Source organism: Ixodes scapularis, unplaced genomic scaffold (assembly GCF_016920785.2).
Source record: "Ixodes scapularis isolate PalLabHiFi unplaced genomic scaffold, ASM1692078v2 PGA_scaffold11__112_contigs__length_91849675, whole genome shotgun sequence".
Classification (NCBI taxonomy): Eukaryota; Metazoa; Arthropoda; class Arachnida; order Ixodida; family Ixodidae; genus Ixodes; species Ixodes scapularis.
Genome location: NW_024609837.1, coordinates 91,109,862 through 91,130,834, shown reverse-complemented (window position 1 = coordinate 91,130,834; position 20,973 = coordinate 91,109,862). Strand labels below are relative to the sequence as shown.

Below are 20,973 nucleotides of genomic sequence, written 5' to 3'. Positions count from 1 at the left end.
CTGCCCCGAAACGCTTGTCTGGGACACAGGGTTGAGACTTTGGGCCTGAGCCACGCGGGAGGGAGTCCCAATTTTCCTCTGTCCCGCCTGTCCCCAGCTGTGCTAGTTAGTTGTGCATCATTCAATTTTCCCTAGATAATTTCCACCAATCTTCTAACCGCCTCTTTGTTATTGTGATCCTCTTCTCCTCCGTCCTCCCATCGTCGCCAGCAAAGCCCAGGGCCCCGGCCAAACCCGTCACACCCTCAGGAGGGGCAGGACGAAGCCTCGTGCACCTTAAAACTAGGTGCTCAAGTGTCTCACTCTCATCACGGCATGCAGCGCATAATGTGTCTATCTCCTGAAATTTAGCCCTATACGTCTTCGTCCTCAAAACTCCCGTTCTCGCCTCGAAAAGTAAAGAACTTCCCAGCGAGTTGTCAAACACATTTTCCTTTCGTATGTCCTTTTTTTGTGACCTGTAAACCGTTAGAGTCGATTTTTCCTGCATTCTTCCCTCCCACATTTTCCTCTCTGCCTCTTTCACTCCCTTTTTCACTGAAGTCGTCTGCTCAGCCCCATCATTAGTGAGTAGGTATTTAAATGTAAGCTTTCGGGTTCGGTTTGTCCATTTTGTGTTTATGCTTTTCATGTATAAATACTTGTACACCTTACGTGCCCATCTCGTATCATCCATTTCAGTCAACCTTTGTTCAAATTTCAACTTACTGATTGCTTCCCTGCTCTCAAAAGACGACCAGCCCATGTCCCCCTGCACTCCCTCATTTGGTGTGTTTCCATGTGCTCCCAGTGCCAATCTGCCTACGCTTCTTTGCCGAATTTCTAATCCTGATTGAACCTCTGATTTCATGCAGAGCACCCCATTGCCAAAAGACAGTCCAGGTACCATCACTCCTTTCCATATACCCCTGACCACCTCATATCTATTATAGTTCCATAGTGCCTTGAGCTTCATAATAGATGAATTTCTTTTCCCTTTTCTAATTATATTCTCCTCATGTTCTTCTAGATATTTCTTTCCCTCATTGAACCAGACTCCCAGATATTTGTATTTTTCTACATGGTCTATTAAAATGTCTTGTATCCGCAGGGGTCCCCTCTTTTCATCATTAAACACCATTACTCCAGATTTGTCGCTACTAAAGCTCATGCCCAAGATGTCCCCTTCCTCTCCACACATGCCGGCTAGTTCCTGTAACATATCCTGGTTGTCTGCCATAAGTAATATGTCGTCCGCATACATCAATCCTGGTATTACCTGTCTTACCTTTCTCCCTCCTTCCATATAACTCACATCAAAACCTAAGTTGCTCTGCTCTAATTTCTTTTCCATTTCCCTGAGATATATCATGAAGAGCAGAGGCGACAGTGGACAACCCTGCCGGAGCCCTCTTTTTATTGCTGCGGGTTGTGTAAAATAAAAATAGTGATGGTGATAGCGATGTGTGTTTTGTAAAAACTCCGAGGACAAAGGTAGTCAATGTTTTTTCTTTAAATTTATGTATGGCACCTGCAAACGCTCTGGAAAACATACTTCACCTAGCAAAACTTCATTAAAATCATGGTGACAAAATAGTCTAAAGTTTAGGCATTTAGACGTGTTGAAATACACTTGGCAATGTCTATGTGGAGTGCAAGTTCGTCCGTTTCTTTTGCAGGGGTTGTGGCGATGTCAGAATGCAGAGCTCTGATTGAAGGATAGTGGGTAGACCTGAAGGCAGCTAGCATTGTGTACCCACCATCCTTCAATCAGAGCTTGGCATTTCGACGTCACTACAACCCCTGCAAAAAAAAAGCAGAAGAACCTGCACTCCGCATAAACTTTTTCTCAGTAATTAAATGCAAACAGAACAGACCTGGGAACCCTTCTTGCTGATAGCCTTTCCTTGAAAGTGTGAATGGTCAAAAGTCAATGCCATGATAAGGTGAAATACTTCGGACATAGCATGCTAAGGTGGCAAGAAAAATTAAACAGGGATAGCTATCTTCTTTTTATCAAACTTTTCGGAGCTTCATCTTTTGTATAATTACTGTCGTATAAAGAAGACAAAGTCTGGCGGCATGTGAGACGGTGAGCTGGCTGGGCCACGCGTGAGGGTCCGAGATGCGCATGACTGGCAGATACGCTTAAGGTTCGATAAAGGACTCACGGGTATTGGTTTGCGGCCCCGGGCTTTGACCTTTCTCTCGCCTTGGAACACGACATGGTGGCAGCAGTGGGATACTACTGAACAATCCTCCATCGTTGCTCGGGACCTGAGAAGCCGCACCAAACTCTGCAGTTCGACCGAACGGCCAGCAAAGAAGATTCGAGCCGCTGCTAGATCTACGCCATGACTAGCAACGCAGACGGTTCGGGGGCTTCAATCTCCCAGGCCAGCGGAGGACTTTCCTTCTTCAACCCCTTTGCGGTCAAGCTACCGGAGAAGCTGGATTTCAGGAATCCGAGCGACTGGAAGCGATGGATCATTCAGTGGGGCCGCTACCGGATCATCTCGGGGCTTCATCTCTGTGACGCTTCGACTCAGGTGAAAACCTTCATCGAAGCGATGGGCAGAGGATGTCCTTTCTTCGCTCGTGATGACACAAGAGGAGCTGAACGACTACGACATAGTCAAAGCTAAGTTCGACACGCACTTCATTCCGCGGGTGGACGTCATCTTCGAGAGAGTGAAGTTCAATTCTAGAAAGCAAGAGCTGGACGAGCCTGTGGAGGTCTTTATCACGGCATTGCACAAATTGGCGGATACCTGTGACTACGGCCCTTTACGGGACGAGCTCATATCGGACCACATTGTCGTCGGACTCCTGGACAGGAAACTAAGTGAGAAACTCCAGCTCGATGCTAAGCTTACACTGCAGCGCGCGACTACGGCAGCTTGATCATCAGACGGTAAAGCGCCAACAGACTGAGCTACGCAGCACAAAGACAAACGGCGACGTTCTTGAAGAACTCAGAAGACAGCCGAAAACAAAAAGCGAGAACAAGGACTTTCGACGTCCGAACATGTTGCCTCTCCAAGCCCTGTCTAATATAATTCGCCATGGACGTGCCGATGGTGTGGCAGTTCACGGAAACACGCCAAGTCTCAATGTGCCGCAAAAGACAAGAAGCGCAACGCCTGCAAAAAGCTAGGCCACTTTGAGAGTGTCTGTTTTTCCAAACACACTCGAGAAAACTTCAGTATACAAGAGCACAGACAAGGACTGAATGAAGTCTTCCTCGGCGAGTTGGTACACTCAAGCAATGGGCAATGTACCAGGGGAAGCCTGGTACATTACAGCCAAAGTAAACAACCAAGACATCACATTCAAGGTGAACACGGGGGCGGACGTCACAGCTATCCCTCCCAATATGTGCGACGCGACAACGTTTGCAACTTTGCAGACAACAGGGACGGATCTTTATGGAGCAGGCCACACTCCGCTGAACACGCTAGGCAGGTTCACGGCGACGGTAACCTGGAATGGGCGCACTACTAGAGAAATCATCTATGTGTCCGACCAGCTAAAACACCCATTGCTGGGGCGGCCTGCAATTGAAGCCCTTCAGGTGCTACCTAGCTTGAACGAAGTCAAAGCCGAAAGCAAGCCGGAGTATGACCACCTCCGTAAAAAGTACCCCTTGCTTTTCCAAGGACTGGGGAAAATGAATGTGGAGTACAAGATCGCGCTTCACCCTGATGCGAGATCATTTGCAATCACATACCCGAGACGGGTACCTCTACCTCTGCTACCCAGCACTCAACAGGAATTGCAACGGATGCAAGACATGGACGTTATTGAAAGAGTTGACCATGCAAGAGCATGGTGCGCACCCATGGTGGTGGCTTAAAAGCAAGACAGTTCTCTTCGTATCTGCGTGGACTATACACAGCTAAACCCGCAACTGGTGCCGGAGCGGATTATCATGCCAACCGTAGAGGAGAGCTTGGCAAGACTCGCCGGGGCGACTGTATTCAGCAAACTAGATGCCAATGCCGACTACTGGCAAGCACCACTAGCCCCAAAGTCAAAGGAACTGACGACTTTTATCACACCAGTGGGACGGTTTCAATTCAAAAGACTCTTGTTTGGCATTGCGACAGCGCCCGAAGCCTTTCAGCGGGAGATGCTAAGGATCCTAGAGGGAATCCCAGGACAAGTATGTCATATGGATGACATCTTAGTTTTCAGTCGTGACAAAAGGGAACACAACATAAATCTTGAGTTGGTACTCCCCCGCCTCCACGATTCCGGAGTGACCCTGAACACCTCAAAGTGTGAGTTCTCCAGAAAGAGCATCAGGTTTCTGGGCCACCTTCTGGACAGCAGGGGCATTGCGGCAGACCCCAAGAAAACGGAAGCGATCGTCCAGATGTCGGCACCTGGAAGCTTGGCAGACCTGCGATCATTCTTGGGGATGGTCAACCACCTTGAGAAATTTCTTCCCGACATAGCCGAGAAAACTAAGCTGCTTCGAGATCTGCTACACGAGGATGCTAGCTGGCTCTGGAGTGAGCCTCAGGAAAAAGCATTCCTTAACATCAAAGATCTCCTATGCAAGACTCCTGTGCTCACACTCTATAAACCGGATGCACAACTTACATTGTCGGCAGATGCGTCTTCGTTTGCACCGGGGGCGGTTCTGCTCCAAGAGGAAAACGGCAAAAGACGCCCAGTGGTATACGCATCGAGAGCTACGACACAAATGGAGCAGAGATACGCCCAAAGTTGAAAAGGAGGCTTTGGCCATCGTATGGGCCTGTGAACATTTCCGGACCTACTTGGTAGGAAAGGGATTCCACATCGAAACAGACCACAAGCCTCTGGTGCCACTGTTCACAACGAAACGTCTTGACGAAATGACACCAAGGCTACAGCGTCTGAGGATGCGCATCTTTGAGTATGACTTTGCAATATCCCACGTACCGGGCAAAGAGATGTTCACCGCGGATGTCTTCTCCAGGAAACCCCCTACCGACCACATGCCAGTCTACAGACTCAAGGCACACCGTGGAGATCAGTGAAACGTTAATTTACGAGTATGAAATGCTAACATTGGAGCTCCTTCCAGCCTCTACCTCATTTTTGTCCAGACTGAAGGCAGAGCTTTCAAAAGACCCAACCACATCAAGGGTTATGGAATACTGCGAAAAACAATAGCCGGCAAGGAACAAACTTCCTCCGAACTTAAGCAAATTCGCGAGTCTCGCCGCAGACCTTTCGGTTGTGCAGGGATTACCAATGCGTAACGACCGGCTGGTGATCCCGCCTAGTCTGCAAGGAGAAGTCTTGGAGCGATTGCACAGCGGCCATCAGGGTGTTGTCCGATGCCGGGCAAGAGCCAGACACTCCGTCTGGTGACCTGGCTTAAGCACGAAAATACATGACTATGTGAGTCGCCGTCCTAGCTGTCAGCAATATAGACGATCACATACAGAACCCCTTCTTCAGACTCCACTACCCGATCGTCCCTGGCAGGAAATTGGAACGGACCTTTTCTAGTTCAGGGGGAAGAAGTATATTGTCATCGTCGACTACTACTCGAAGTTCTTCAAACTTGAAGAAATACCTCGAACAACCACAGAGGACATTATCAAGGTTTTCAGCCAGAACTTCGCTAGACACAGTTGCCCAGAAGTCATCCGCTCCGACAACGGTCCCCAGTTTGGCTCAACCAAGTTCCGGTGATTCGCCAGAGAGTGCAGAGTCGAACTGGTTACTTCAAGCCTGTATTATCCCCACAGTAATGGAGAAGCGGAGAGAGCGGTGCAGACTGCAAAGAAAACCTCGAATTCAGCACAAGCTCTTCTGGCCTACCGAACCATCCCTGGGCCCAAAGGGTTTTCCCCTGCCGAACTTTTGATGGGGCACAAGTTACGCTCCACTCTTCCAACGGCGCCCAGTACCTCTCTGGCAACACTCCAGGAGGTATCGGCAATGATACAGGAAACGGAAGACAAGAGAGGCGTCTAACTATAATAGGTGCCACCGTACAAGAAATGGCAGGGAGCTACACCCACACGCAGCAGTGTGGATTCACGCGGGAGCGGCCGGACCACCTTGGTCTTACCTTGTAGAAACCGACCAAGGAACGATACGACGCACACGGCACCATCTCCCGCCCGGGATTCCCGACAGCGACAGCCAGCCGGCCGGTTACTGGGAGAACGATCCTCAAGCAACCATAACACGAAGTGGGAGAATTTCACGACCACCGGAACGCTATGGACGATGAGGCCGAAAGGGGGAGGCGTCGTATAAAGAAGACGAAGTCTGGCGGCATGTGAGACGGTGAGGTGGCTGGGCCATGTGTGAGGGTCCGAGATGCGCGTGACTGGCAGATACGCTTAAGGTTCGATAAAGGACTCACGGGTATTGGTTTGCGGCTCCGGGCTTTGACCTTCCTCTCGCCTCGGAACACGACAATTACCTTCTCGCATGTTTCACAGTAATCTGTGGCATGGATTTACCACACTCTTTTTGTGACGTGTACCAGTAGGTGTGCACTGTCATGAGAAAAAAATACAATTTATTTAATTACGACAGGGAGCCACGAGAGGGGAAGATGGCAAGTCCCGATCCACCAAAAAGGACAGGGCATAAGAGTGAAGTCTTGCAAGGCTTGGTCCACGATTCAGGACGGTTTGAAACCTATGATGAACGAAGAGAACAAAGGAGTCCATCAGGTCAACAGGAACAATATCTGACCTAAACATGCAGGGCAATGAAGAGCAGGGGCGAATTTATAGGTCAGGCTGGGTGGGGTGGAGAGGGGAGAAGGGGGAGTTTGCAAGGAGATACTTATTTCACGGGCAAAATGCAGCCCAGATGTGTTTTGTTGACCTAATATTTGTTATGTCACCAAAAACTAATAATTTCTTCCTAAGAAAAGCTGGGGTATGTTGATTTTTCATTAAGAAAAAGTTAACCTGAAAAAGAAACAACTCCCCCTCCTTTAAAAAAAAAAAAAAATCTGCTAATGATGCAGAGCATTTGAGTATGCACCAAAACACTGAGGGAGAGGGGGAGACGAGAATGTGTGTGGACGTCAGAGCACAGAGCTCTGGTTGGAATGACTAGTGGGTAGACCTAAAGGTAGTATACGGCTAGCAGTTCAAGAGGAGGAAAAGAAAGAACTCCGCTCTTGCTCACAGTGCTTGGACCCTTATTTTTGTACCCGCACATCACCATTCTTCCCTTGGAAAATTAGCCCCTTGATGCTCTTCGCTCAACATTCGGACGAAATTTGCCAATCCCCCCCCACTCCGGCCTGTGGCTTCTACAGTACTACGCACAAATATCCTCCGTGAACCCCTAAACTGACAGTGCTGTGGAAACTATGTGCTCCTTGGGCCTGTCGCGCTTGAGAATCTTTTGCCACATGATCACGCTCCCTCACTTATAGCCACATTCGCAGAATGGGCTCAGGTGATGGACAGGGGGGCAGGCGAGGTTTGTCAACTAACGTCCCAACTTTTCACCCCCGCACGGATTGCGACAGATCTCGCGGTAGCTGACGTTTGTTCTGAACCTATCTTTATCCGCTGATGTAATTCAATGTCTGTCTGGCAACAAAATGACTAAAAACTTGCAAATGAAGCACAGGTTGTCGATTGCTTGCTTCACAGAATGAATAGCACAGCTCGCGTCCGATTTTGTTGCCCGTGGGACGTGCTTTCTTTTTTTTTTAGGTTCTCTCGTCTCTTATGGCGGAAAAACCCCAGTTGTCTGCTCTCGTTCCTCTCCTGAGTGCTGCATGACGGGAGTGCATTGTGGTGCACACTTGACTCTCAAGGTGCAGCGAGTGCATGGACGCATGGAGTGGCAACGCCGAAATGAACTCGTGAAGTACACTGGGCACAAGCACTGGGCACAAGCATGTGGCTTCGTCTTGCATCTTGTTCGCGTGCAGAAGTTGCTTCGACAGTATTGCAGAAATTACACTAGCCCTGACAATGAAGTACAAAAAGGTTTGTGTTGAGTCTAGACACTGCTGCAAGATTGCCAAGCCAGGAAACCTAATCCGAGCCACCACTAAATGTGTTCCGTTTCAAAATGGCCTAATTGGCAAGACTGAACTGCCACCAAATCTATTCCGTTGTACAGCACCAAAGCACATTGTGTCAAAAAATATACTTACAATGGCTAGCGACGCCTCATAAAAGTCACGCGATGACCCTCTGCTTGGCCAGTTAAGCCACACGCAGTGCCGTGCAGGGTACAGGACGGCAGCCATGAGCCGGCCGGTGTGTCGACCCAGGGTCCCGCCCATAGTGTTCCGCTGCTACCTTGAACAAGGTGAAAGCCAGCTCATTGATGTCATGGTCCTCGGGACCTGTGGTGTGTAACCATTGTGTTTAAGTTTGATAGTCACCAACCAATATTTCGGACTCGATGGGGATGGCGCAAAACTCAGAATAATCGAGCAGTCCGAAAAAATGAATTCTGCCTAAAAATCACTTTATTGCGATTTTAAGCGCAAAGTTGCTACAGAAAGTGATTGATACAATAGACTCACAATAATTGAAGCTTGGATATTTTGTACTTCCGGATAATTCAAACAGGTTTCAAAACTTTGGTTGTCCCGCTATGTTTTTAATGTATTTATAAGCCGCTTAATCCGAATGGCGTTTCTTTTTGTTCTCGCGGCCCCGTTGAGTGCGCTTCTTTCCGAGCACCGGTGCACCACAGAGAAGCAATACCTGCGGAGCGTGCTTTCAGTGCACCGGTGCTCATAAAGAAGCACACTCAACGGGGCTCAAGCGGGCACATATTAGCGGAAAACAGCGTTCACATTATGTGCTTCAAGACTAGCAACGATGACCAAGACGACATAGAGGATGAGGAACAGCTCACTGGCATCATGCTTTCTGGCCTTGAAGCACATAGTGTGAACGCCGAGTTGGCGGAATATGCTAGTCTTGACGACGATGTGTGTGTTTGTCGTGATGACTCATTAGAGGACATAGTACAGGAAGTAATGCCAGCACAGTGCAGCAGTGAGAGTGAAGATGACAATGAAGAAAGGGATGACTTGCTACCAACTGTCACAGCCATAGCTTTGAGCACATCGCTCAGCTCCGGAAGTTTCTGTTTGCAAAGGAAGATTCCCGTAAAGAGCTACTTGCGTTGGCTGGTATTGAAAATTTTATTTTGAGATCGTATGTGCTGACTAAACAGTCCACAATCGACAAATTTTTTGCCGGATGAATAAACTCAATGTCACGGCTCTTTCACTAATGTGCTATGCCTGTACTTGCTTATTAGGCCTATGTAGAGGAAACTGGCAAAAATCTGCTTTGTATGAGTAGCTATCCATGTAACAAATCATAATGCTGTCTAGTATCATATTTAGATGAATTTCTGATAGTTCAAACTAAAATTTGTGACTTCCTGGAGTTTGAATTAATGAGACTCTACTGTAGTTTGCTGTACGGCATTTCGCATTCAGCGAGTCATTTTGTCACTGTACACAGACGAAAGCATAAAAGCGTTCGGACAAGTTACGCATTCACGGCTGCACGATGCTGGCAACCGTAGGGCGAGTTGTTAGACTTTGCCTTTGGTGAAAGAGTCCTGTTTGTAACACTGTGCCGCTGGAGCAAATCCACAGATTGATTGCTACTTCCTTGGCGATACAACCGCTGCCTTCTCACGTCGACACATGGGAAATACCGCAAACAAAAGCAGACACCGTCACGACTTCGCAAGGTGAAACCGGAGAGGTCAAGAGCGGAAGAATTGCTTGAGTGTTGACGTGCTATGTCGCATCAACAGCAGAGGCCTGCCATTAAAAAAAAAAATACTAGTTTGCAGTTTCTTTGCTGGACGTGACGTCACGACAACTGACGGCAGCGATTGGCTGGCAGAGTGATGTAGATTCTTTAGGGGGGAATTTGCCACTGAATTCATAACCTGACATCAAATGTAGTTTCTAAACATGGCAGATATAATCAGGCCAGTTTCCGTCCACAATGCTGCCACCTAGTCTGTCGCACAGATTATTTCCGTTGCTAAGGGGCAATTGGGGCTTTATGTAAACATAGGCTGGACGTGCATGCAGGAAAAATAACATGAATGACCGACCACATCATTGACTCTTCAAACATATTGCAAAAAAACAAAAGAAAAAAACCGACAAGTCAACATTTTTTTTTGTTTTTTCCTTATTTTTAGTGGCTGTTGTGTAACATCGAAGTATAAGTACCGAGTAAAATAAAACTAAAGAAAAAGTACATAACGTAAGGTGTACATGAACTCTATAGATATAATACCAGTCTCAATGGTTTAGCAAAGAAGCCAGTCTTCTCAGAAAACCCCCTCTCTCACTTGAGCCCGTTTTCTAATATTTGAATCTTAAAAAGAAGTTGCCCCGAAAAAGCGGCAGAAAATGCACAAAACAAAGTGACAGTGCCCTAAAAAGGTCACACCTGCCTTTTCACATGGCTCTCGGAACTACATGTAGTGCAGGATGCAGAACGGTACCCATGGGCTAGCTGCAGTTGTAACCCAGCGCTTGTAGTATATCGCAGCTGCTTGGAAGGGAGAGAGGCCACCTCCTTCATGCCGTGGCACCGGGAAAAGGAATACCAATTAGCCGCAGGCGTCGAGCACCTTGTATTTCTGTGCATCCACAAAGCAATTCTGGGACAGCAACGACAAAAAACTTCAGTAACACAGTGAACAAAAAAGAGACCAAAAGGACTGCAGTAGGGTGGGAAGGTGGACTAGTTGGTAGTTATTCATCTTGGTTTTAAAAGCGCACAAAAGACGAGCACAGAGTAAGGAACACAAACACAAACGAAAGCGCTCGTCCGTCGTTTGCGTTTCTTACTCTGTCCTCGTCTTTTGTGCGCTTTTAAAACCAAGAGACCAAAAGAGTAGACATGCAGGTGAGCGTAAATTGTAGACACAGCTAAAACTCAAGGCACAAGGAAGCAGAAAGAGGGCACTTCAAGAGGCCTTTTGACTTCCCTGCATGTCGGATTTGAGTCTCGTACCGGGTAGTAAGAAGCAACAATACTGGTTCCCTAGCCTTTCCTGCCTCAAGAAGCCTTGGAACAAAGAAATCCTACTGGTCATTCATTTTGTTTTCTCTTCTCGGGGGGATTACAGTGCACGCTGCGGCAGCAAACTGCCTCGAAGGGGCTCGACTCACACTCCTAAGAGAATGATTGGCAAGCAATTTCTCCATTGTGTACTATGTGCATTAAAGGGGAACTCCGTCGATTTTTTGGTAGACTTCGATTTGGCTGGAAATTTGCAGACCACATCAATAAGCCTTTTTTAACTGATAACCAAACTATTAAAAAAAAAATATATATATTTCCGTGAAGTTACTGAACTTTCAAGTAACCCCGGCCGGGAAGGTTCCAGGAGGCGACCCTCTACTGGCATCAATGAAAAATCTCTACTTCTCCCTACCCGCGTACGTCACAGATGTGCAGGCGGACGAGCGACTCGGGCAGCCGCCAGGTGGCTTTCTGAACGCCAGCGATCGAGGTAATTTTTTCGCAGCTTCAAGGTTGAAAGTTCCTTTGCAATCTGTGCTCCGGTATAGATTATAGAAACAGTGCCGGGAAAAAGCTTCTTTTTTGCCCTTGTTTTCGTGGGAGAAAAAAAAAAGCGTTCCCCGGCAGCAATGGAGGCCAACCATGTCAAGGTGCTTTTGCGCGAGCTGTGTGCCGAGAGAACTAGTGTCACATGAAACATTTTCACTTTTGCTCGAAATACTTTATAGCCGCATGCTGCGAGTTGAGTATCCTTCAGCAGCTCAAGAGTGGCAAGCACAAACTCAAGCCGGCTGTGATCATTACGACATCCGTCCAAAGAGCGCGAAGAACCGAGAAAAATAGTACAGAATCTGGCACTATAGTCGACATTTTGCAAAGTCACATTTGTTATTCACAATTAGTTCAGAGATTTTTTTTGTTTTCTTAATTTTTAAAAAACACTATATATGTTTGAGACGTCGAATCTAGCTCGGGCGACTCTAGGAGTTCCACTCACGCGGCCAAAATGTTGAAAACGAGAAGAGAACCGTATAAACGAAGTTCAAGTCTGAATTTAGACATGACTTTTGACATATTGCTATTCCTGTCTGCTGTTACAGAGGTTCATGGATCAGGTGTTGAGCTCCATTAAAGGGTAGGAAAACGAAATTCCAGCGCTCATTTTCTAGCTTGCACCCTAACCTCAAGAACACCAGTCTTCCGTTGAAAGGCACAAGAAAATTAATTTTCAAACTATATAAACAATCTTTCAATGTGCACCTGGTGGATGCATGCGGAGCCTATTTGGGAGGTAATTTAGCAACGTTGGGAAACTTGCTACGTAGTCGTGACATAGCAGATTCTTTCGGAGCAGCGCCGCTCTTTGGCATTTCAACATTTTCCTTCTTAGCTTCCCTCCTAGCTCAACTCACAAATCGCGCATTGTACCAAACAATCCAAGAAGACTGTAAGGAAGGACTCCCCTCTTTCTCGGACCCTCGTTCGTGCAACCGGACACATCCATTGTCCCCCTAGAAGATCAGCCCGTCGCTCAAAACTCGAACAAAAGTTGCTTTCCCCACAACGTTCAGCCCTAAGCTGACAGTGTTCTGGAAGCTATGTGCTTCTTGGGCCAGAAACATGCTCGTCACTCAACGGGTACTTCGAACGGCTTGGTTGTTACGCGCTGACACTATTGACACCACCACAACGCTGACAACGCCACCAAGGGCAAAGCTCATAACCACGCCAGCCTTGCTGTCACCAATGCGGGGAATCTTTTCCTTCTGTTTTTGTTTGCGCGGGATATCCAATGACGCATCGCGCTCTCCGTTCACTTCTCTTTGAGCGCTTGCTTGAGTGCACCGTTTGGAACAAAAAATATAGCCAGTCGTTTAAAATACAAACGTGTGATTATCATTTACGGTTATTATCTGTCATGCTTGACTCATTTCCGAACGAAATTTGAATATTTCGATTTTTGTACCCCTTTAATATACGATAGATCCTTGCCTGGTTTGTCAAATGGTTGGCGTGCAATATTCGCTGCAGAAGAAGTGATGAAAATGTCTTTAATTTATTATATTGTGAAAAAATTTTATATAGAGCTGAAAAGTTTTTTGTTTTTTCTTTATTATGAAAATATTAATGTTGTTAAGGGGAGGCATGTAAATTTACAGCTGATGAAAACTGTGCCAAACGAACTTAACTTAAAAAAACTTTACATAGAATTACCCCTTCCCTATTTTGAATTAAAAGATTTATAATGTCTTTCTGTACCTCACGCACTATTGTATCTTCAAGCAAATATTCTTTATTTGGAGATGAACAGTGTATTTTATACGCATTCCCCTGCACCTTGATGTTTGGCTTGGTGGTTGCGAAGTTCTTTTAATCGTCATTTTAACACAATCGTCATGACCAGTAACCTGCCATCTGATCTACACGAACGCAGTTCATTCCATTCTATACTTTTCATTGTTTACGATAATCACAGTCTACATGTCTTAGGTCCCAGCCCAGCATGCACATGTTCATCGCTTTGGAAGGCAAGCAATGTATGTGCCACATGCACGAACGCTGAAAATGGCATCGACCAGAAGCGCTTTTCAGAAATGGTTTACAGATCTTTTGCTAGATTACTTAAGCACCAAGGAGCATATTCATGCCACAAGAATAGTCACACGTGCTGACGCCTGCAACAGTAACTTTTCAAAAGAAAATCTAAAACAAATGGCACGTTCCTTCAGGTCATATGAGCGTGTGGGCATCTGTACCCACATTCCGAGCATTTTCCGCACTGCTTTGGCAATTCACAAAAATTTTATTGCGTGACTCTTCGACCTTTCTTCACCAGCCATCTTCTAATAAAAAGAGAATGGATTTACCAGCGATATCACGAAACTAGCGAGGCGCGGCTTGAGCGTAGCGAGTTGCAAAAATGGTTTTATGAAATTCTAATTGCTAGTTTTTCTTTTACTTTCTTATAGTTATGCACATAGACCAAGGCCATATTTTGTGCAAATACATATAATTATCAACTCTAAACAGCACGAACGCCCAGATTTTTTTGCTGTTAGACGCGAGAAAGGCGGGCGCGAGTGTACTCGATTGCCGGCCGCACGCCTTGCTGCACAAAGTGACGTGACGCTTGGGCGGCGGGGAAAACTGGGGAAAAACTAGGGAGAATGATGTTTCGGTTAACTAGAGTGAATCTGGGAGAATGAGATAGCATTTCGGAATCAGGAAGCCATCCGCATTCAGATTATGCCCTTGGATTAGGTAGCTCGAAAAGTCGGAGTTCTCCTTTAAAGGGGTACTCCGGCATTTTCTCCATTGTCCCCGATTTGCCTAAAACCTTGCTTAACACACCAACGAACATCGCTAAAATAGTAACCCAAATATTTGGCCAAACTAACTTTTTTTCGCGAAGTTACAGAATTTACAATTAGGGTCATCATCGTGTTCTTCAAAGTGAAAAGCTCTACTGGCAACATTAAAATAGTGACATCATGGGAAGGCAGGGGTTCACTCTTTGGGCTGTAGACTTTGTTTTCAACTGACCACAAACAGTTTCATGGCGTTAAAAGAATGTTTTGGTAGGTTGCTCCAGCTCCCGCGCAGCACGAAACAAATGCTCGGCATAGTTCATTTCTAGACAGCCCGCTCGAACCGCAAGCCTGCCATCCCGTGACGCAGGCACGTAGGCAGGGGGGGCCATGGGACCTGGGCCCCACCCCGAAATCTACCATTTTGCTGGGGCCTCCTCTCCCCCCTTGCCCTCATACAGCACTTTGTCATAAACAAGCCCCCCCCCCCCCCCCCCCCCCCCGAAACAAAATCCTGGCTACGTGCCTGCCATGATGTCACGGCAATGAAAAGCGAAAGTATACCGTAAAATACCGTGCGCATCCGCCCATTCCACATTAAGCGCCCATTACCAAATTTGTGAGATCTGAGCAAATATGTACAGTACATTTATATGTAAAATTGATGACCGGACAAGTGCCCATCCCCCATTTTTTTGCGATTATCTCCAAAGTTTGAGTAGGCGCTTTCCCGGTATTTTACGGTATTTGAATCTTGGTATTGGCGTCATTTTCATTTGCCGATTTCATAATAACTATTTTGAGTTTCGTGATAGTAAATAGCATACCGGAAAGAGTAAAAGATGGCGATTTCGAAAATGTGGTTAGGTGGGGTTGCCCAAAAAATCGCTGGATTTTTTAAGCAGGTCTTTTTTCTGCCAACACGACAGTGGTAGGAACATTACCTGTGTCGAGCTAGAGAAGCCATATTGGGGGCTACCCCAGCTACGTCCACACTGGCTTTCATGGCAGTTATGTGTGATGCAGACAGCTTTCACTATTTCAACCGAGTGCCTTGGCAAACACAGAAGCAGCCACATAAGACAATCAGGAAAAGACGCCGAGTTGTACAGGCTAAGGAGGAAGGACATAGTGCAGCGAGCTATCTAGTCCAGGCTATTCCTCTGAGAAATGCAGTCGGTGGAAATGTAGGTCAGTTATTCCCGCCATTAATTTAGGTAACTAATGCAAGCATTACACTATTTTGCATATTTCTCTACTGCAACGCTAGTCATCCGCAGCAGAAACAATGCCCCAAACTAAAAAGAAGTCTCATTGCATTGTTAACACAGACATCAAGTCCATTAGGAAAGGCCAGCTGTGCCATCCACCTGTTCATAAGCGAGCTGGAGTTCATCAAAACACAACCGAGAATCTCTCGGAAGTACTTGGTTCCTTTTCAGTAGTTATTGAATGAAAGCACAGTGCAGTGGTGATTACCATCAGCACAGCCTTGCCACTGGCACTGCTGTCCCTCGAATGGCACAGGCACGACATGGCCTGCAAGCCACATATATCCCTAAAAGAAAGCTGCATAGGATGCACTTACCGTGGCTAGCGTCGCCACCCAGCGAGCTTGCACAAACCTTCTGCATGGCACGCAGTGCTGTTCAGAACAGAGCGGCACTGGCTAGCCAGTTAATGCGAAGGCTTGTAGTGTCTTGCCGCTGCCTTGGCAAAGCTGCAAGTCACCTCTTTCACGCCTTGTGGTGCCCATCAGCTTCAAACGAAACGGTGTTGAATCGCGACCAGCTATAACCTGTCGCACAAGGGAGAAAAGGGTGTGAATGTGCAGACTCCTATCTGTTTGCTTTTGTCTAGCGTGTGAGTTTTGTTTGAGAAGAAAACAACAATGACACTTCTTTCACAGTAATATGCAAAACAAAAACGAGAACGGCTCGGTTATTAATAAGTTGTGTGCAGCAGAGGCACGGGTGCGAGGGCGTAGCTCCGCAGAATGTTCTTTTTGCACGGCTGCTCGTGCAAAAAGGGCGCTTTTGTGCTCGGGCCTGTGCCTTTTCTGCACACAACGTATGTTACAGAGTGTATAGCACGCCTTCGAGAGCACTCGCGTGCGGCGAGAAATCCATCATATACAGGGTACGATCGCAGGAAACCTCGCAGGGGTGCAGGAAGCTGCAAGTGCACGGTGCACCAGAATGTGAAACTAGAGGTGGTAATAGTATTTCACAGTTTGAGAATATGACGTTACTTGACGTAACTGCCTTACCGGCGGATGATAAGGGCCATCGGAGCACGACCAACTATTTGTTGTGATCGGGGCATTCGATTGGACGCGGGTTGGTAAAGATTTGAAAAACACGAAAGAATAAAACATGTAGGGACGAAGACAGACAGCGCAGTTCTTTGTTGACATAAAATGTAAGATCAAGCACATTATTCTGTCGGATCAAATGGTTTTGTTGAATTAGGTTTAGCTCGCAAGTCAGCCGTTCTTCGGCGGGCTTTCAGCTTTCTGCGATGGTTGTTTTAATCGTGAACGCAGGCTCAAACAATGTAGGCAGCGGCGCCAAATAGATCTGAAACTAAGAAACAGCTCGGACGCGTGGAACGAACACACACAGAGATCACATCACAGGAAAACTCAAACCACTCACCTTTCGTTCGACGACGGTACGTCAGGCACGATGTTTCCGATGTTTCTCCAGGCGTTGAGGAACGAGCGATTCGGAGGAGGAATAATGGCAGGTCACGTGACCCGACGTCACCGGAAGTGACGTCACAAATAAAACGTCACGTGACAAAAAAATTTTGTTTTGCTTGTTTTTGTTTGTTTTGTTTTCTGTGACGTCACGGTTTTTAGCGAGGAAACTTTTTCTTATTTTTACTTTGTTGACGTATTATTTTTTTTTATTTTGTTTATTTTCTTGCTTTTTGCAACCGCGGGACCGCGTTTCTGCGCTTCAGATTGCGTTTTTCCGACTCCTTTGTTTGATATCGTGTCGTATCGTCGTATTTATGTAGTTATTAGGAACGGCAAGGCCTACGTTGTTGCGTCCTTTACCTGAATATCGTGACCGAATCGAGTGTCGTCGATTTGAATCGTGTCTTGCGAACCATCGTCGAACAAAAGGTGAGTGATTTGCGTTTTCCTGTGATGTGATTTCGATGTGTTCGTTCCACGTGTCCGAGCTGCTTCTTCGTTTCAAATACATTTGGCGCCGCTGCCTATTGTTTGAGCCTGTGCTCACGATGAAAACACGCATCGCAGAAACCTGAAAGCCCGCCAAAAGAGCTCTAAAAACCGCATCCCAGACCTGCCGGCAGACTTCCGAGCTAAGCCTGATTAAACAAAAACGTTTGATCCGGCGGAATAATGTGTTTGATATTACATCCCATGTCAACAAGGAACTGCGCTGTCTGTCTTCGCCCCCAACAGGTTTTATTCTTCCGGGTTTTTCAAATCTTTACCAACCCGCGTCCGATCGTAATACCCCGATCACAACAAATAGTTGATCGTGCTCCGATGGCTCCAAACATCAGCCGCTTCTATATTTTGACCCAAGTAAACTCATGTTCTCAAACTATGTCATTCTGTCACCACCTCCAGTTGCACATTCTGGCGCACTTGCAGCCTCGTGCACCCTTGCGAGGTGTCCTGCTATCGTACCCTGGATATCATGGATGTCTCGCCGTACGCGAGTGCTCACGGAGGCGTGCTATACACTCTGTATCATAAGTTGTGTGCAGCAGAGGCGCAGGCCCGAGCACATGACAGTAAAAAGCGCCTTTTTTGCACGAGTACCCGCGCAAAAGGACATTCTGCAGAGCTGTGCCCTCGCACCCGTGCCTTTGCTGCACACAACTTACGAGGCAGTATAATAACCGAGCCGTTTTTGTTTCTTTTGCACATTACTGTGAAAGAAGTGTCATTGCTGTTTTCTTCTCAAAGAAAACTCAGAGACGTTAGCCAAAAGCAAACAGATAGGAGACTGCACATTCATATGTTTTTCCCCCTTGTGCTACAGGTGATGGCTGGTCGTGGTTCATCAGCGTTTGTTTTGAAACTGATGGGTACCACAAGGCATGAAGGAGGTGACTTGCAGCAGCAAGCCTTCGCAGCAACTGGCTAGCCAGTGCTGCTCTGTTCTGAACTGCACTGCGTGTCATGCGGAGGTTTTGTGCAAGCTCTCTGGGCGGCGACGCTAGCCACGGTAAGTGCATTCTATGCAGCTTCCTTTTAGGGATATATGTGGCTCGCAGGCCATGTCGTGCCAGCGAAATAAGTGCCACCCGAGTGACAGCAGTGCTAGTGGCAAGGCTGCGCTGACAGTAATCAACACTGCACTGTGTTTTCATTCAATAACTAGTGACAAGGAACCAAATACTCCCGAGAGAGTCTCGGTTGTGCTTTGATGAACTCCAGCTCGCTTATGAACAGGTGGATGGCACAGATGGCTTTTCCTGGTGGACTTGGTGTCCGTGTTAACATTGCAACCAGACTTTCTTTCAGTTTGTGGCGTTTTTTCGTTGCGGGTGACCAGCATTGCAGTAGAAAAAGATGCAAAATAGTATAATGTTTGCATTCGTTACCTAAATTAATGGCAAGAACAACTGACATACATTTCCACCGACTGCATTTCTCGGAGGAATAGCCTGGACTAAAAAGCTCGCTACACTATGTCGTTCCCTCTTCGCCTGTACAACTCTGCGTCTTCCCTCGGTCGTCTTATGTGGCTGCTTCTGTGTCTGCCTAGGCACTCGGTTGAAATGGGGAAAGCTGTCTGCGTTGCACATAACCGCCATTAGAGCCAGCGTGGGCGTAGCTGGGGTAGCCCCCGCTATGGCTTCTCCAGCTCGACACAAGTAACATTCCTACCGCTGTTGTGTTAGCAGAAAACAGACCTGCTTAAAACGTACAGTGCACATAGCACACAATGGAGAGGTTGCTCGCCAATCATTTTCTTGGAAGTGTGAGTTGAGCCGTTTCGAGGCAGTTTGCTTCCGCACCGTGCACTATAATCCGCCCGAGAAGAGAAAACAAGATGAATAACCAGTAGGATTTCTTTGTTCCAAGGCTTCTTGACGCAGAAAAAGACTAGGGAGCCAGTATTGTTGCTTTTTTGCTACCCCGTGCGAGACTCAAACCCGACATGCAAGGAAGTGGAAAGGCCTCTTCCTTTCTGCTTTCTTGTGCCTTGGGTTTTAGCTGTGTTCAGAATTCACAGCTCGCCTGCATGCCTACTCTTTTGTTCACTGTGTTACTGAAGTTTTCTGTCGTTGCTGTCCCAGATTGGCTTCGTGGATGCACAGAAATGCTCAAGGCGCTTGACGTCTGTGGCTCATCTGTATTGTTTTTCCCGGTACCACGGCATGAAGGAGCTGGCCTCCCTCTCTTCCATCAGCTGCGAGATACTACAAGCACTGGGCTACAGCTGCAGCTAGCCCATGGGTACCGTTCTGCGTCCTGTACTGCATCTAGTTCGAAAGGCCATGTGAAAGGCAGGTGTGGTCTTTATGGGCTCTGTCTCTATGTGCATTTTCTGCAGCTTTTTCGGGGCAACTTCATATTAAGATTCAATACGGACTCGAGTGAGAGGGGGGCATTCTGAGAAAGCCAGCCTCTTTGTTATACCATTGGGACTGGTATTATATCTACAGAGTTTATTTACACCTTTTGTTATGTACTTTTTTTATTTATTTTTATTTTACTAGTTACTTATACTTCAATCTGACACGACAGCCACCAAAAATGGGGAAAGGACAAAAATGTTGACATATTGGCCTTTTTGTTTTCTGGCAGTTTGTTTGAAGAGCCAGTGTTGGGGGCCGTCATTCGTGTTATTTTTCCCACACGCACATCCAGCCTATGTTTACGTAAAGCCCCAATTGCCCCTTAGCAACAAAAATAATTTATGCGACAGACTAGGCGGCAGCATTGTGGACGAAAACAGGCCAGATTATATCTGCCATGTTTAAAAACTACATTCGGTGACAGGTTATGAATTCAGTGGCAAGAATGCACACCGCCTGCCAATCACTGCTGTCAGTTGTCGTGACGTCACGTCCTGCTAAGAAACTAGTATATATTTTTTTTAAATGGCAGGTTTTGGTTGCTGATGCCTCGTAGCACGTCGGCACTCTAAGCAATTCTTCTGCTCTTGGCCTCTCCGGTTTTACTTTGCAAAGTCATGACGGCGTCTGCTTTTGTTTGCGGTATTTCCCGTGTGTCGACGTGAGAAGGCAGCGATTGTATCGCCAAGGAAGTAGCGATCAATCTGCGCATTTATTCCAGCGGCACAGCGTTTACAAACCGGACTTTGCCCTTCACCGAGGGGAAAGTCTACCGACTGGCCCTACAGTTGGCGAGCATTGTGCAGCCGTGAGCGCGTAACTTGTCTGAATGCTTTCGTCTGTATACAGTGACAAAATGACTCGCTGAAATGCGAAGTACCATACAGTACCATGCCGTACAGCAAACCATCGATCACTTGCTGCAGCAACTTTGCGTTTTAAGTCGTAATAATAAAGTGATTTTTAGGCTAAAATCATTTTTTCATACTGCTCAATTATTCGGAATTCTGCACGATCCCCATCGGGTCTGCAATATCGGTCGGTGGCTGTATAACCTTTAAACACAATGGTTACACACCACAGGTACCAAGGAC

The 20,973-nt window shown here is 46.9% G+C and overlaps 1 protein-coding gene and 1 long non-coding RNA gene across 2 annotated transcripts; both read left to right on the top strand.

Annotated features, from left to right (window-relative positions):
- Positions 1–3,247: 3,247 nt before the first annotated feature.
- Positions 3,248–3,835, top strand: LOC121835115. The gene has a single exon (XM_042289059.1). The coding sequence runs from the start codon at positions 3,248–3,250 to the stop codon at positions 3,833–3,835; it is 588 nt and encodes a 195-aa protein (XP_042144993.1).
- A 13,292-nt stretch (positions 3,836–17,127) lies between these two features.
- Positions 17,128–19,828, top strand: LOC121048279. The gene is made up of 3 exons (XR_005798883.2): positions 17,128–17,438; positions 18,334–18,519; positions 19,598–19,828. It is a non-coding gene; the product is annotated as an uncharacterized LOC121048279 (long non-coding RNA).
- The last annotated feature ends 1,145 nt before the right edge of the window (positions 19,829–20,973 follow it).